The sequence below is a fragment of the Carica papaya genome, chromosome 3 (assembly GCF_054855325.1).
Source record: "Carica papaya isolate Zhongbai chromosome 3, ASM5485532v1, whole genome shotgun sequence".
Classification (NCBI taxonomy): Eukaryota; Viridiplantae; Streptophyta; class Magnoliopsida; order Brassicales; family Caricaceae; genus Carica; species Carica papaya.
The window spans coordinates 10,704,361-10,722,843 of NC_142311.1; the positions used below are offsets into that span (position 1 = coordinate 10,704,361).

The window sequence follows — 18,483 nt, forward strand, 5'->3', positions numbered from 1 at the left end:
GAAAGTTGGGTACCTAAGGAAAGGGGGGACGAATCCGGTACATAGGAAACCCTACCGTGAACGTTACCTCAGTCGAACGGGATTGGGAAGTCCCTTACCGAAAAGGTTTGAGAGATATAGTTCACATTCATACTGGACAGGATATCGATGCGATGGAATGTTTGGCACTCATTACCAAACGGGGTATGAGGATGGCCGGTTAATTGTTAAAATTGGATATTGAGTTCACGAGCAGGGAGGTATTCCTATGGACCCTAGGGATACCAGTAAGCAGGTGAAAAATGAAAGTTATCTTCTCTTGTTCTCTTACGCGTGAAAATAAAAAACGGTATGAATATGCATCTTCATAAGTTGTTTTTGAAAAATTCGTTACGGTAAGTACAAAATAAATAGTATTCTTTATATTAAATGAATTTACTCAAATTAAGTGCTCCATTAATTTTTTTATGATTTTTACCAATCTTCAGTTTTCTGTATTTGTGATTAGTGTGATATTTTTACTGGATTAGTGTAGCTCACTCTTTCATGAATTATTTCATATCAAGATGACCAAAATACAGATCTCGATCAATAAGATGGTTATGAGTAGTTCACTAGCAAGACTTCCTTCAAATGCTAGTGAAAGTTGTTTTAAAATGTTTAATTATTCATTTTTCATTTTATTTCTTTATTTTTCGTTTGTCTTTTAGAAGGGTATTCTCGTATTCCTATTATATATTCAAAATTATTGTGTAAAGAATGTAAACTCTAACTCTATTAATCACTTTAACATTTAATTTATGAATTTATTTTTCATTAAAATTCTGGGCCTCTACATGTTTTCCTTTGAAAAAAATGTTTCTATATGATTTAATATTTTATACAGATTCACAAATATTTTAATTAAATATGTGTTAAATATATTTGATTACAAAAATTAATCTAAATGCGAATCGTTAGAAACTTATTAGATAAAAAGTAAATAAAACGTCAAAACTTTATTTTAATTATATTTTAAAAAATATCTCAATTATAAAAAATATCTCGACCACTAATTAAAGAGATAATTAGTGAAATATTTTAATGTCAATATTGATTCCACATCCCGTGGAACAAATGGGGTCAAAAATTAATTGAAGTAAATTACCTCTCGAAGTGTTTAGAACGTTCATACAATATGACTTATATTAGCAAAAATCACTCTTATAATATCAAATTCTCCAATAATCGAATGTCACAATGAAATATTATTGTGTTATTGATATGTGAATACCAACATTATTATTTATTTAAGTGTCGAATGATGCAAAATACACTTTTAGCAACCTCCATTAACCATATGTTTATTTTGTAAATTGAGTTATTTTTTACCCAAAAAAAATTAAGTTAAATTCATCATAAAACGGTACAAAAAGAAACTCTTAAAAAAAAAAAAAAGAAAAAAACTCAACAAAAAATTTAATCATAGAAATAGATTTGTTGTTTGTTTACAACCTACTTCAGCAAAGAAAACTCAATTCTCGTTCAATTACAGACTTTAATCGTTAAAATCAGAGAATTATACTCTTGTAATTGGGATGTCCAAATCTCCTCATATCTATAAAGAAGTACATATGTGTGCACACCATCTTGTTTCTTAGGTCAATGGGATGGACTAGAAATGAGTAGGAAACCGATACCCTCTGTCATTAATGATTCATAAACAATTGTGATATTGGTCAAATATGTTTTATTAGCCACTAGTTGTTTCTTCTTTTTCTCTTCTTAGACAAAAAAATAATAATAATAATAATAACAGTTGATAATTAATGTTTTGTTTGTACAAGAACTTTTCTAGCTTTAGCCTGATTTTACTCGTAAAGCCTGAGACTGGGAGGTAGAAATGATTTTCAAAGACTAAAAACGTATTGATAACATCAGCAATGAAATATGACATAACGAATGAATATGCTTGAATATGTGCAGCATGAAATCCCCTCCTTGTGGGTCATTTACACTACATATCCATTTGCATTTCTTCAAACCCTTTTCACTTTTGTCTTTCTTGATTCATCTCTCTCCATCCACACCAATTTTAACTCAATAACTCTCTTGTCTAAAAACCTTTGCCCTCAAATATTTGGCCCTACAATGCTCAAAAGAAGGAAATCCCCAAAAAATTATACAAGTTTCTTGATATCTGGATTAAGTTGTGGGACATAACATCATTTCGGCTCCTTAGCAATATAAACATTGTTCCTGTTTAACGCTCTCTCCCATTCGCACAGAAAGAGATGAAGGCTGGTAATCTATGAACTGGGTGGGGGAAGGTATCTTCCTAGATTTACAGGCTGTAAAAGTTGTAAGCGAATTGATCACCAAATCACTCTATGGAGACTGAAAAGATGAGAAAGAAAGGGAATGGTTCCCATACCTTTTTCAACTTTTAACTCCTTAGGCTATCATGTCATGCATCCCTATGTTCAAAATAGTGTTATCAGACCAGTAGTGGAATCATGCTACCCTGGTTTGGGAGTCAAGATGGTAGACAAAGAAAATAAGGAATATATACCTGATGCGATCAACAACAAAAAATTCAACAGCCATGACAAAAGCTTATTCCAATATATATTCCACTGATAGTAAAGAGATACTGGACCGCAACCCCAAAAGGACAGTCTAAATGAAAGTGAACTTAAAAAAACCTGTATGCTATTTTTTATGTGCATCCGATGTTAAAGAGTCACATGATAACTTAGAAATTAGCATGAACTGGTTGAAAAGACGAATAATTAGCACTTGCAAGTATGTGCATGCAAATGAAGAATAATAAAAGATGTGTTTATCAAGTAAATTGGGTGGTTACTGGTTTACAAAATCTGATTGCACTAATTACTGCAACAAACAGATCAAAATGGCACCTCTTACAATACTTAGTCTCAGTCCATCAAAACTCAAGCCAAAAGTCAATGGATAAAATATTCACTAAAACTGTATGTTTTACAAACAAATAAAGTTTTCAATTTGTTGCATAAAATATTCCAATAGAAAAAGAATCAGCATATGTGGTAACTTATTCAGAGGGACCCTAGATGGGTGTCCCTTTATGGTTTCACACTAGTAAATCAACAAAAACCTCAGGTACAATCTGCTTAAAAACAAACCCAAATCATGGGAAGAAGAAAAGACATAGCATACCTGACAAGAACCCACAACTTTGCCAGAGCCATTACAGAACTTAAAAATCTATGGAGAGGGGAAGAGGTAACAGTCTATATCCTTATGTATCGCCGGCTCACCAGAGATGCATGATACATTTTTTGAGTATATCCCGCAATCTGATTTTACATCTCACTCATAACAAAAACAAAAAGCCTAACAAAATAACTCAAAACTCAAGCCTTAACACAAAATCCCTTTTAATCCCTATCTCTGAACTTAATTCTTCAAAACAGGCACTTCAGTTAGCTCTAGATAACCAACTTCCTCTTAACTGAAATATATTAAGGAGTGGGGTTGTACGAATTTCACAGTTCACCTCCTTCACAAGATTATCTTCACCTACTACGTCTTGATAACCAAAATGACTCTCCTAAGCAGCAATACCTGAAACATGTGAAAAATCGACCTTCCATCAAAAACCATAACTGACATCAATTTATCTCTAACAGAAGAGGAACTGGTTCTTCTCTCAGTTACTTGCAAAAAACAATTACATTGTGTTACACTCATAACAAGAATACTTGTGCCAAAATATATATATACATATATACACACACACATACACATATATAAACCATTTGGCAAATCATCAAGCACTAGTCAAATAAACTTCGGTATAGTACTAAAATGATAAAGAATTCAAGCAAACCAAATAATTGAAAAAAATTTGTTTCCCGAAATTCATGTGATAGGTCCATACTGCCACTTGCATAAAAACAACCACAATGAACACATTTAGACAGTCAGTTGAAACTGAACTGTTATAGCTGAAAGAATAAATAGATGACAACAACGGCACAAAGTTAAGAAGAAATATGAACATGGAGACCAAGAACAAATACAATTAGGGATTACCTAGTTCCAGAAAATCTTTTCAATTTCCTTTTTCTTAGAAAACCACAAAACACTTTTTGGATAGTTTTACTTTTCAAATTGGAAGGAAATTGTCTGACAAAACTATGTCTCTGTCTGTTTACCTGAAAACATTTTTTATTTACATCCAAAAAATTGACACTTAAAACCAATAGCCCATACTCAACAAGCTTGAAAGGATTCAAATAACATTGACCGAATATTCTACAAGATTTTATACAAGGCATTCAGATAAGTTCTCACCGGACACAAGTTAGACATTAGTCACACAACCACATAGCATTGCACGGAAAATCAATGGGACCTGATGCAACAGAGACACCTCCATGACAAAGAATCTAGAATCATCTCTTTGTGAAAGACACAACAGACAAAGATATAACAACTTTTTTTATCTAGCAAGCAATGTGCCATTCTTGGTGCCCCCAATTATACTTATAGGAGGTAATGCAACCTCAAGACTGCAGAATTATGATGGTTGGCTTTACTATTCAAGAGACTCCAAATGTCCAGTTAACGACTTGACATAGTATATATCATACCCAACTATTGGCTGGTTTTATTTTTTCTCTGACATTAAATTGCAGATATATGGAGCATGTACCATAGGACTGAATTTGTTGCGTCAATGAATGACTGCATCATCATTTAGGAAACATTTGGAATAAATACAAATTTTTTGCGCAATTTATTTGTAAAACCACACTTAGTTCAGGGAGAAAAGTCTGAAAATACCCCCTACTAAAAAAGAAACCTACGAGATTTCATGCAAAAAGACAGAATAATGCATTCTTTGTCCATAAAAAATTCAGAAATCTAGAATGCATTGTTACAATTCCACATAAATTTCATATGAAATCATTCTTATATCATCTTCTGATAGAATTTGCATTCTCTCCTAGTTAAACAAAGTATGAATTTACAAAGAATTCCACAAAGTTTTGGATTTGTTCCAATTTAAGCCTTAGTGGATTGCTAACCAAAGAAAATGAGTTCCATGCAATAAATCAAAGGTACGCGTGAAACAAGCTTTAACAGCTGATCCAGAAACAGCTTAATTATAAATAAAGTCTTAGTTTGTCAATGACTTCGTAAGGCTCAATTTTCTACACTAACATGGTTTTGGAGCACATGCACAACATAGGATATCAAGAGAGTAAGCAACAGACTCGGAAAGAGGGAAAAATGGAGGTTGAGCATTTGTTAGATGGACAAATCCATTGAGTTTATACCAGCAGCATATGTTTGGCAAAAGCCAGAGAGACTAAGGCATATTCTTTGCGCCATGCTCCTCATGAATTTTTAGACTATAAAACAAAGAAGATGACAAGGCCTCATAATGAGTGAGTTTTTCCTTTTGGAGAGAGGTATCCTAATATTAAGCAACAATTGTATAACTCAGTGTTCGTTTTGCCTATGTTAACTCATGAGCATAGGAAGCACTCTATCCTCTACACTCCATGTTAGATAGAAATGTCAGGTCCATATCATGTAGACATGCTCCAAACTTTTCACCACGCCCAAGTGTATGGTCCCCCTCCTCCCTCCAGCAATCTCTCATCTTTCTGGTTTTCACAAAAACTGGTATTTCTAAATTAAAAAGACAAATGAGAGCGCACTTGACAATAATACCTTCCCTTAGTACCCAAGTTTCACACACCCGCATAAGATAAAAGGGGCAAACAAGAACATACCGAGAAAACCTCACAGCATTAATTCAAAGAATTCTTAAGAGTTTAAATCAGCGGGCCTGGATTTCTGTATAAATACCAGAAAGTAACATTTACCCTTAGACTGTCATCAAGCTTCAATCAACCTAAAGAAAACTAATGGAGAAGCAAAGAGATTCCCACAGATTATCTATCCAACATGCTTCGTACCCCAAACAAGGCCATAAGGGGCTTTTGAATTCAATCAAACAGAGATCAAAAGATGGGGAACTCCATGAGATTAGGACTAATATGCCTAAATGAGTTTCTAAGAAACAGCTTAATTTACCAAATGTGGTCTAAAATACTTTCTATTACAACTCGCAAATGCTTCACTAATCAGGTTGTTTAAAAAGCAGGAAGCCACTGCTATAGTGAATACTGATACAGCCATGTCTGCATGCCTATGATCTCAGAAATCACCAAGGGCCCTTTTCAGGACATGAAACAAAAAAAAGTACTGACACCCTTGGTTTCCTTTGTTTCCAAACTGGTTATACAGAGAAATTTGCAAGCATGCCCTACAAATTAGGCCTCTATCCAAATTCTCTAAGCGTTAATGATTTAAGGGAAAAGATGATGAGAGAAGACCCTACTAGTTCTAATGTAAGTAACACTAAAAGGAAACTAAGAAACAGTAATTCATGACCCGGAGCCCTGGGAGCGAAGATAAAGTCCTATATTCCAGCATTTTTAGCATAGAAAGGCTGCTCCAAAGCTAGCAACTAGAGTAATGTTGCGTACAGAAAAAGAAGTAACAATCATTGGCATGTGTTTTTGCTCCATAAGCCCATCATATGTAAAAAATGTGATTTAGCCGTCATTACCAAAAAAAGTGATATAGGTTCCTTTTGCTTCAATGTATAATGAGTTTCATAAAAACTTGTATCCAGAAGAAGTGTTCAAAGAAAAATTTTTATTGTATGTAATTGTTTTACACCAAAAGCGCAAATCAATTAGAGTACATACAAAAAACATGCATACACACACATAGTATTAATATATGTCATTTTTCATCAGAGAACTTGAGTTATATAGATTTTTCACAATTAACTACCCACGATCTATATCTACCTCTCATGTTATCATAGATCTCCAGTTTTTTTTCCAGTAAAACTTTAAGTAACAAATTACTGTTTCTAATTCTTAGTTTAATTCATAAAGCTAAACACCAAAAAACAAATAAAGAATAAAATCTAGAATGGAAACGTTTAGTGCAAGATGTAAGTCATCCATCCAAGAAGCAAAACAGAATAAAATTAGCAGAATAAAAACGAATCAGATTAAAGTTGTCAGAAGTCACCATTGAAAGAAGAAATGCTGGTTGTGAGAGGATTTCACTTAAATCAACCACGTAAATGCTATCAAAAACGAAATCATTCAACCACGTCAAACTCAAAAAGAAAACATCATGGACTAGCCATGATTTGAAATGTGATTTCAGGGAGCAGCACTAAATGGAGATCAGAGCGAGGGTACAAGCATAGAAAACTAAATTTAATTTTTTTTAAAAAAAACAAATAAACAAACAAACAAAGCAGAACTTACTATAATTCAACAATCAATATTCTACTCTATTTCCAGAATTATCTTCTTCACACAACAGCTATCAAAAAGAAGATGTCAAAGCAATATGATCTAACCGTGTCAAAATTGTAAGGAAGAAAAGATGCAGCAGCGATGATACTTAACGTGATTCCAGTTAGCAGCACTAAATGCACATAGCAATGAAGAGAAAGTAATGTAAAAAGAAAAGGCAAAACTTTTATATAAACTATTTTTGTTCCCTTTTATTTCCACAACTATAACCTTAGCACAATAGCTACTGACATAATACTTCACATAAAGACATTTTATACTACACAAGTCAGTTTCCTGTCACCTAACTATGGCAAGAAAGTACGGTGCACATATGATATATAAAGCATTTATACTAGTTGTCTTCAGTTACAGAATCACAATTGATAGAATATTTCTTCAATCTTAGCAAGAATAAATTTTTAGAAAATGTAAAAGTTACAGAATTATGTTTTCTCAGATTTATTTAAAAGAGAAACAAATTAGAGAGTTATCTAAGGCTCCTTGAAACGAAACTAAAGCTACATTTGGAACAAATTCAAATATTTTACAGCAATTAATTTTCAAATTAACATTTTATTTAACTAGAAAATTAAGAAAATCCTTACTAAAAGAAAATAAAAAGTGACCCCATAAAAAGTTTTATGCAAAATTGAAATGAATGCATTCTAGATTCTAACAAATTTAACAGAATTTGGAATGTATTATTCCAATTACATATAAAACTCTATATGAGGCCACTTTTTTTATAATCCTAATAAAATTTACACCTCTCATTATTGAACTAATAGCAATTTTTCCACAACTTTTCAGGAATTGTTCCAAACATAGACTCAAAGCAAGCTCAGAAGAAATGCAAAAGCTAGAGCAAGCTTCTTCCTAACTTGTGATCTAGACGAGTTTAAAATGCTTAGGATTTTATCCCTCGCTATGGCACTTAGCATAGAGCATTAACAACAGTATGAGAAGATAAACATTTAAAGAAGAAATCTTACCTCTGTTTGATTGTCTCTTATTAACACTATAACCACCAACATAACCCGGCGAACTTTTGGTTGAAACATCAGAAGTGGCATTTCCAAGCCCATAACCAAAAGAACCAGATCCGTCTCGTTCAGATGTTGATGATCGCCAAGTGTTGTCCCCATAAACTGAAGCACCACTATAGAAGTCTGAAAGAGCTGCATCATAACCACCATTTGTTGCAGAATATGATGATGATGGAGCCACATTAGTCCCACTGTTTCGTCCATATCCTCCTGTACCCAACCCGAAAGTGTTATCACCACCTCCATATCCAAAATTCACACTATTGTTAGAAACACTATTTCCTCCGCCTTGGCCAGAAATTGTTGAAGAACCCCAATTGACAGCATTACCACCAAAGGTGTTCCCTCCTGTGTTTCCACTTCCGGATCCAATATATGCATTGGAACTTGTAGTGTTTGTATTATAATTCAGCCCCCCATTTCCCCACAAGTTTCGAGTGACAGAGCTGAAGAAAGAAGTATTTCCTCCATTACCTCCATCATACCCAATGGGACTACTAAACCTATTTGTGTTACCAATGTAGTAAGGGCTCAGTCCCCGTCCATAACTGACATTACTGCTAAAATTTGCAGTACCCCCAAAATTTGCACTCAATCCTGGTTCAAAATTAACCCCCATGCCATAACCAGAACCAAACGGAGGGAACCCACTTCGACCACCAGCAACAGGGCTAAATCTACCATCCATTCTAAGTCCGTAGCCTCCAACTGTACTTGGAGTATACCCCTGAGTGTACCCATTCAAGAAGCTATTGGCCCTAGTCAGACTATAGTTGTATCCACCAAGTGGGCTGCGGCTGGGACCTGGTGACAACTCCTTGGGAACTGCTCGCTTAACCTCGACCATTTTACCATTCAGTTCATGAAAAGTCTTAAGCAACACTTTGTCCACCGCTTCCTCTGAATCATAAGTGATGAATCCAAAACCTCTAGGCCTCTGGGTGTTGTGATCATACATCACAACAACATCTGTGATTGTCCCAAACTGATCAAAATACTTCTTAAAATCACTTTCAGTGACTGTAGATGCTAAACCTCCTACAAAAATCTTTCTTGTACGGCCTGGGCCAGGAGAACCATGAACACTACTATTGCTTCTATTCAGAATGTTCTGATCATCCCTGGGGACAGCCTTTTTTGCCTCAACCTGACGGTAAAGAGTTCAATAATAAAAAATCAATCCCAAAGCATAAGATATGTTTCATTCCATTCAACTTCAAAAGCGAGAAAAATATTTGTAGTAAGTTACAAACAAAACCAACAAGATACGTGAAGATAATGCATTATGTACTCTTGTCTAAATCTGAAAGTCAGTTAAAATTAGAACCATACAATTATGAACTCCCAGAATTACAATATTCATAATTCCAATGAAGAATTCGCCTCCATTTTGATTGATTAACTACACGGTGAAGAATTTGATAACAAGATGCATCAAGCAGTCTCAGCTATGCTATCAGATTTAACAACTTACCATCCTGCCATCAATATTGTGCTTCTCCTTTATGACTCTCTCAGCAACAGCTGGGTCAGCGAATACTACAAAGCCAAAGCCACGAGCACGGCCTGTAGTCCGGTCTTTCATAATCACTGCTTCCACCACCTCCCCATAGGTGCTGAAATATTCCTTGAGACGCTCCTCATTGGTGTCCCAAGATATTCCACCGATAAATAGCTTACCATTATCAGATTGCATTTTCTCTACATGTCAAAAGCTACTTCATCAATACCAAATTAACAATGCACAATTACAGTCAATTCATTGCAAAGTGCAAACAAAAGAAAGCATCCAACTTTTTTTTCCAAGAGCCACAAGCCCATACTCTAAAGTTGATCCAATATATGACTCAATTTTACCAACCAAAACCAAGAGGAATCTATACCATTGAATCAAAATGTAGATAACAAATAAAGATTAACAGTCGAGACCATCCAATCTGCTAAAGCAAAGATAAAATGCAGATTGAAAAAGGCCCAGTATAACAATAAAAGCAATACCTTTATTGTTGCAACAAGGACGAGAAACACAATTTATATTCAGCTACAATCTATGTATTGTCGGATTTCAATTTAGAAACAACAGATCCTTCCTAGATCAAAGAACCAACCCGGAATACAGCACACCTGGTGAAAAGATTAAGAGAAAAGAAACCCAGAAGCAAATTCCGATCAGAAAAACCCAATCGAGGTCCCCAAATTAAGAAGTTAGCTAAAGATCAAGAAAAGCAAATCCAGATTCAGACAACACCCACCAATCAGAGAAAACCGAGATGCCAAATCTTGCAAAGAAACTAAGATCTGAGGGGAGGCACAATAAGAAAAGAGGGCATGCTCGTCATCATCATCATCCTCCTCCTCCTCCTCCTCTTCCTCTATATGCCCCCCACAATTTTTCTCCGTCCGCTCAATTGTGTGTTTAATTTGATTCACCTAATGCAAATTCAGTTACCAAACAAATTGCAACAGATATACGCATATGCTTATGCATACGTTCGAGAGAGAGAGAGAGAGAGAGAGACGCACGTTCTAGAGATAGAAGAGAGAAGGTTTTGAGGAGCTGGGTGTGTGAGAAATTTATAGAGCAGCTGAGAATGGAGGAGGTTCATTTTCATTTTTAATTATTTTATTATTTTTATCGAATTTTAATTATGAAAATAATGAATTTTCGACTCCGGAAATAATATGGAAATGAATAATATTCCTCTTTCCACGATGTAATAACAAAAATAAAATAAAAATGGATTTCTATTTTGGTCTGATAAATGGCAAAGGATTTTGCTTGTCCTCTCGATCATTCCTGTTATACTTATTCGGGGAAAAATAAAAATTAAAACCCCATTCCTCAGGTTCACGCCTATTGGTGTCCGCATGCGTGCATGGAATTTGAGCCCACCTATTATCTGGGTCCCACACCACTTGCTTCCTTCGTATCAACCGTTGGTTTGTCGTCATTTTCCCTGTTCCGCCATGATCAACTTTCGCACATGGTCAACATATCAACGGCTCTGATCCCCCCAATATGATCACTTTGCTTCCACTGACGATAAATTTGGAAGCGTAATCTTTGTACAAGTTGGTGTTTTATTTTTAAATTATAAACAAAAATAAATGAAAGTCAAAACAAGGGAAAAAAATTAAAAGAAATTTGGTTTATTTATGCGGTCATTTATTTTAATTAAAAATTATTATTTTTGGTTGTTAATATAAGTATTGTTAGTGACAACTGCATTGCAACTTATATTGCGCATGATCTTATTGTCTCTGCATAATTTTTTATATATTCGGATATATATATATATAGATGTATATGTAGGTTATTATGGGTGCATGTGTATGTATGTATGTATATATGTATACGACAACTGTGATTTACATGGTTACTAATTACAACAGAAGCTTTATCGTATACATGCGTGCCCAAATATATATGATCCGTTGTCTTCGTTATTGAGAATATCACGGGTTATATATATATATATAAATAACAACACCAATTAATTAAATACACAAGTTACTACATAATACGGCGATCATATATATGCACCGTGTTCTTATTTATAAACTGTATAGCTGATTAAGATGATCATCATGATTTCTCCAAACAGAAAACTGATAATGATCATCACGACCGTGCATTATGAACCAACATGTCCACTAAACTCCCCTCTCTCTCCCGCTTTGTTTTTATTATTTACTTTTATTTATTTTAAGAAATATAAATGTTATATACATTTGTATTCAATAAATGTAGAATAAGATTTTCATGCATTGACATTATCTGTTTCCCATGCTTTGTTATTTCATCATGGCCATGCCAATATATCATTGCATTTTTTTTCTGTGTGAAATTAAGGTTTTGCAACGTACAAATATGTATTACATGATATTCTGATATACATATATATATTTACATACTAAAACTCATTTACATTTAATATCGTATGATATTTATATTTATACGTACTTATGTTATATATTTTTTAAATATATATAAAAAGTATAAAATCTATTTACAAATTGGTCATTACTTTAGTTTAGATAAAATGTAAATAATGTTGTAACGATAATAGAAATTGAGTAGCGAATTTAATATAGAATTGAAAAATAAAATTTTAAAGTATGTCAGTTTTGATGAAATTTATGATGCATTATTCATCCACGTAAAATTTCTTTAAAAAACTTAATTTTTATCATTTATGCATAATTTTTTTAATTTTTATTAAAGTAAGTATAGACTTAAGAATAAACTTTATGCAGATTTTAACTTTACTCCAAATCTATCCGTAATATCAACCTTTAAAATAATTAGTTTTTGCTCAATGACGCATTAATTTGCTTCCATAATAAGTTCGGCTTGAAATAGTTATTTTAAATATTATTGATAATATATGTGACTAGTAATAGTACAACATAGAATGTTACATTTAATTTTAGAAGTTCTCTGCTTATACAACAAGATAGATACGAACATATTAATGAAAAGTCTATAATTACTACGATTCTTTAAATTTTATTGAAATTATCTAATAGTTATGCTTGGATATGGGCAATAGTCAATTTTATTTAATATTATTTTTGTAGTTTGATATAAATTTCAATATTCTTAAATATTATGAACATATTTAGTTAAAAATTTCAACGATATTAATTAAATTTTCTTGTGTCAATATGTTCGTATTGTACTTAAGTCAATACCAAACTTTTTGCTATATATAGATATATCATATTATGATATTTAATATGTTTATTTGGTTAAGTGCAAGATAAATTATTTATCCATATAAATAAAATTGTGTCGAGTCAACTAATTTATTAAATATATTACTGTTTTTGTTAACACACTATGAATAATTAATAAAGAGAAATATTATGTTGTAGCCATCCATGTCATTGTTATCTTAAAAACGAATTAGTTTTATTCATTAAAATAGATATTAGAAATATATACAACTCAATAACTCTTTATCACCCTACCAAGCCAACAAAAAAAAAAAAAAAAAAAAAAAGTTAGTAACTAATTAAGATTTATTAATTTACAAATTTAATTGACTTTAGAAATATATATTGTGACTGTGCTTCATTGTTAGATATTCTCATACAATTTCATATTTCTATGTACTATTATATTTTTATTGTGTTATTTTGTTAATTTACATACTGTTTTGTATTATATTCAACTGTTTTTTTTTTTTTTTTATTTTTGTACGGTAATATTATATTAAATAAAAGAATTTTTAAATAAATTATTCGTCAAATAACACAAATTTATTGAATGGAAGGGCGAAAACATGACAGACAATTCAATGGGGTACAACTTATAATTTATAATTTTACTGCAAAATAACATAAAACAGTTCTTAAACAGAAGATTTAAGTAGACCCCTATAAAATCTTATCCCCTGTTACCTCATTTGTACTTAAAGATTAATTGAAATAATGGGGCCACAAAATAAACTTTTTAATAAAAAATGGTAACGACATTAATTAGGATAAAATGATTTCCCATAATCGAATATTTAATTAACAAAAATTAAACGAGGGTTTTCAGTTATCGCAACATTAAGTATTATATTTAATGCGGATGATTGTTTGGAAGTTGGGGCATCTTTTGATTCGTGCACCCCACGAAAGGGACTTTGGTCTCTCCACTAGGACTAGCTAGCTGGCTTTATTATATCTTCCAGCTATTTACCCATAAATTTCCCACTATATGATTTCTTGTTTTCCTAAAATACCCTTCTTTATGGGGCGTTATTAGTCATTTTTTGAAGGTCATTTTTGGTATTTCAACATGCGCAGTGCATGATTACTTCTCACGTATGTCTAAATTATCCGAGGTTAGTGGGTTTACATGGACATGCCGTTGGTTGGGTATCTACAGCGCGGCTATGTTGTACGTGTATACCTAATATAGATATTATTTCTTTAACATTTTTATTATTATTATTTTAATTAAGATAACTTGAATTAAAAAATAGCCTTCCGGTTCCAACTTGAATATGGCATGAAAATACCAATAGCATATAATTTATGCTAATTATATTATTTATCGATTTTTTAATGTTCAGATATGTGTAAAACGAAATAAAAGATTTGTATATCCTAATAAAAATTATTTATTTTAACGTCATTCTTGTTAATTGCAACAAAATTTCCAACAAATTATCTTAAGAGCATTAAATTATAACTCAAACATTTATGTAAATTATTTTGATATATTTTGTCTCTATGCAAAAGTCAACTATGATTTGACTTTAAGCCATCTTTTCTCAACATTATGTATGTATTTAATTTATTTTAAAAATTATCAACATTGTTGACTACTTAAAATATTGTTATAATTTTCTGAAATAATTCTGTATTTTCAACGAATGCATAACTACTTAAAAATGACACATAATTTTCTGAATTATAGGTCAGTTGGTTTATTTCATATAGTTATTTAACTAACACCGTTTTTAATTATAATTATTTAAAAAAAAAAAAACAAAACGAATTAAAGTAAAATCTTATTCTAATTAGACAAATTAGTTTCCAATTTTTTTTAAAAAAATTAAATAAAAGCTTCAATTATCTAATAATTTAAATAATAAACAAAAACATGCGTTGATGCTTTAAATAAATTATTTATTTTACATAAAATAAAAATGAATTCTTAATTTTAACCAATCAGGGCATGATACTAGTAAGTAACTTTAATATTAATTTCTAAAACTGACATCTATCAACTATTAAAATTTAATTATTAATGCATATTATATAATTTGAGTATTTAATATATTATTTAGCTTTTACGTAATTTTTAATATTTATAATTGCTACTTATATATTTAAGTAATTTTAAAGATAAATTTCATATTTAATTTTTTATAATAAAAATTTGATCAAGATTTAATAACGAAAGAAAAAATACTTCCGTGTATGTTAAAAAAGAAGTTTTTGTCGTTGACAAATTCAATACGTAATTATATAAGGAAAATAAAATAAAATGAAATAAAATATATAATCACAATCTATCTATCAAAAATGATTTGACCACGTGGCAAGATGTTATTGCTCCACGCGCACTGTTTCATGAAAGACTACACCAAAGATTCATAGTCTCGTCCACAAACCCCAGCTTTCCTTACAAGCTTCCCTTTCGATTTTCTCTTTTCCCTCCAAAACACAAAAAGCAGAGGAAGAAAAACACAGAAATCCCACGTTCCCTCCCTCAAAATTTTCAAATATTATCTTTCAAGATCCACCACCGAGATTATAGAATTGAAAATTGAAACCCCGCAATACTATTTATTCCGATATGAGTACACTCTCGCCCCATCTCTCTTTCATCTCCACATCCACAATTGACAGAGGAGCCACTCCCTCTTTCAAAGCGTCAGCTTTCGTAAATCCCAGATTCCTCTCAGTTAATTCTAGTTTGCTCGCAACAGAGCAGCCCGTGATGACTTCCTTTAAGTCGTCAGTTTCTCTGGCCTCCGTCGAGGGCGATGCTGTCGGCGGTGATCGAAAGGGGTTCGCTCACCGTGCTTTCGGTGAGGTACATGTCATTATGGGTCCCATGTTTGCTGGGAAAACCACGGCTCTCCTCCGTCGAATCAGATCTGAGGGCAACAGCGGCAGGTACTCGGTTAATTTTATGTTTATGTGTTAAAATAAATGAAAGATTGGGTGTTTTTTGGTTTGAATTTGATTACCATTTGGGTCTTATAGTTCATGGCTGTCTCTGATTTACCATCACGCGTTTCATTTGGAATATTAATGGTAATTGAAATGATGCTAATTTAATCAAAAACAGAATGATGGTCTTTTTTAAAAAAAAATTTGCAAAGAAGCTAATTTTATTGGTTATTTATAGAAACGTAGTGATGATAAAATCAAGCAAAGACACACGATACGCGAAAGATTCAGTTGTGACACATGATGGGGTCAAGTTTCCCTGCATGGTTTTGCCAGATCTGATGTCGTTTCGACAAAGATACGGAGAGAACGCTTATGACAAGGTGAGTTTTTTAAGATAGCCACAAATATAATTTAGTTCCCGAGTCAAATACTATGATTGGTCGTTCCTCAAGTTCATTACTTTAATTTAATTTTAATTTTTAGTTTTCTTTAAGTTGATTACTTTAATATATTGGAGGTACAGTGAATGTGGTCCGTTCAAAATGCTGCTGTAAATTCATTACTGCAAAACTCATTGAACCATCAAAGGCTTTACTTGGAATCTTTGTGACTATGGTTTCAAGAGCATGAATTATGATGACAGGCTCTTTATCTTTTTATGTGAATCATGTACTGGCAGGTGGATGTGATTGGTATCGACGAGGCTCAGTTTTTTGAAGATCTTTATGATTTCTGCTACAAGGCTGCTGATGAGGATAGAAAAATTGTGATTGTTGCAGGACTGGATGGTGATTATCTGAGGTGGGTATCAAAAGACTTTTCCCTTTTCCTTCCCCATTTTGTTTGTATGCGTGTGTATATATTGATTTGTGATGGTTGCAGAAGGAGGTTTGGGTCAGTGCTTGATGTGGTACCCCTGGCCGATTCTGTAATAAAGTTGAGCGCTCGGTGTGAGATTTGTGGGAAAAGGGCATATTTCACGCTGAGGAAGACACAGGATACCCAGACAGAGCTGATCGGCGGAGCTGATGTATACATGCCTGTTTGTCGGCAGCACTACGTCAACGGTCAAGTAGTCGTTGAAGCTGCAAAGAATGTCCCAGAACCTCGCCAATTCAATCTTCAACCTGCTTCACTTCTCTTTTAAATGCCTCTGCTCTTTCCATCAGTCGTCTGATTCTTGTCTCAGTTTCTAGTCCACCACATATATTTACAGTCTCGCTGCATCCTCATTATGTATATACAGTTTTTAAAAAAACATTAAAATTATCTAAAATTTTTTTAAAAATAAATTATAAATTAAGTGTAAAAGTGAAATAATTAGTTAGATTATATATTTTTTACACAATAATTTAAAATACTAAATAGTATTACGAAAATTATTCTTTTGAATGAAATACAAAAAAATTAAGAAAATAAACAAAAAATAAATAAAATTGATATTTTAATTGTAATTTTTTTGTGAATTGAATTTTGGATTTTGATCTTGTTGATATGAACTAATTAAATAAGGAATGAAATATATTAGCTTAGTAAGAATATCACATTATTTATTGATATATAAATGAAGTTTGGTAGAAAAATCAAAATAATTAATGGAGTTTTTAATTAAATAAATTCGTTTATTATAAATAAAATTTTTTATCATTTACTTACCATAATGAGATTTGCAAAACAATTTATATAGACAATAGTATAACACAGATTATGATTTTATATGTAATCGATTTGAATAATAATTTTATCCTTTATCAGTTTATTGATATTTATGGGGATTTATAGGGATGTTCTTATAACGTGTGAACTCTTTTTTTTTAACATTTTTAACTAATGAGTCGTCTCTATACCTCGTCCAGTATGAACGCCAAACTATTAAATTTTAATTTTTTGTCCGGTATGAGGGTGAAACGGGCCGTCTCCATACTCCGTCCGGTATGAGCGCCAAATTATCAAATCTCGATATTCTGTCCGGTATGAGGTAATGTTTACGGTAGGGTTCCCTATATATATGGTCCGTCTAATATCTTCCAAGATATCCAGTAAAATTGTCGTTTCATCCATTCACTTAATCATGCAATTTTTCGTTTCCCTTTAATCTCTATTTTTTAAATTCAATCTTAAATACATAAAATAAATAACACATACATTCAAAGCTATAAAATCGATTAATCAGATACTATTATGCATCCAAACTGTAAAAACAATCAACAGAAATAACAGTAGATAATTTTCGGTTCTCTCTCCATTAGTAACCCATAATTAATTATGAATATTTTTTAAATTGTATAAAATAACGTATTATTATTAATTTAACTTCAATTTCATAATAGGGAATAGGGTGGGGGATTCTTATTCAATTCGATGTCTGAAAAGCTATACTTGTTAACTGTGTCTACTGGCGGTCTCCGGATTTTTTAAATTTATTTTCAGGGATTAAAACGCGCTATAAGTACCTACAAATATCCCAAAAA

General features: G+C 32.2%; 2 protein-coding genes across 2 annotated transcripts; one reads left to right on the top strand and one right to left on the bottom strand.

Annotated features, from left to right (window-relative positions):
• Positions 1-2,912: 2,912 nt before the first annotated feature.
• LOC110808682 (RNA-binding (RRM/RBD/RNP motifs) family protein) lies at positions 2,913-10,976 on the bottom strand. Its single transcript, XM_022034251.2, has 5 exons — positions 10,642-10,976; positions 10,388-10,513; positions 9,864-10,090; positions 8,336-9,536; positions 2,913-3,564 (listed from the first exon to the last, which is right to left on the bottom strand). The coding sequence occupies exons 3-5, from the start codon at positions 10,083-10,085 to the stop codon at positions 3,551-3,553; spliced, it is 1,437 nt and encodes a 478-aa protein (XP_021889943.1). The 5' UTR covers positions 10,086-10,090; positions 10,388-10,513; positions 10,642-10,976; the 3' UTR covers positions 2,913-3,550.
• A 4,549-nt stretch (positions 10,977-15,525) lies between these two features.
• Positions 15,526-17,332, top strand: TK1A (Thymidine kinase). The gene is made up of 4 exons (XM_088215687.1): positions 15,526-16,012; positions 16,248-16,392; positions 16,692-16,813; positions 16,895-17,332. The coding sequence occupies exons 1-4, from the start codon at positions 15,690-15,692 to the stop codon at positions 17,157-17,159; spliced, it is 855 nt and encodes a 284-aa protein (XP_088071813.1). The 5' UTR covers positions 15,526-15,689; the 3' UTR covers positions 17,160-17,332.
• The last annotated feature ends 1,151 nt before the right edge of the window (positions 17,333-18,483 follow it).

What these genes read in the sequence shown, in the direction of transcription:
- LOC110808682 (XM_022034251.2), bottom strand. Translation starts at nt 10,085, where the DNA reads ATGCAATCTGATAATGGTAAGCTATTTATCGGTGGAATATCTTGGGAC. An exon ending in ACAATATTGATGGCAGGATG is followed by an intron (nt 9,537 to 9,863) that starts GTAAGTTGTTAA and finishes CTTTACCGTCAG; the next exon opens with GTTGAGGCAAAAAAGGCTGT.
- TK1A (XM_088215687.1), top strand. Translation starts at nt 15,690, where the DNA reads ATGAGTACACTCTCGCCCCATCTCTCTTTCATCTCCACATCCACAATT. An exon ending in TCTGAGGGCAACAGCGGCAG is followed by an intron (nt 16,013 to 16,247) that starts GTACTCGGTTAA and finishes GGTTATTTATAG; the next exon opens with AAACGTAGTGATGATAAAAT. An exon ending in CTGGATGGTGATTATCTGAG is followed by an intron (nt 16,814 to 16,894) that starts GTGGGTATCAAA and finishes TGATGGTTGCAG; the next exon opens with AAGGAGGTTTGGGTCAGTGC.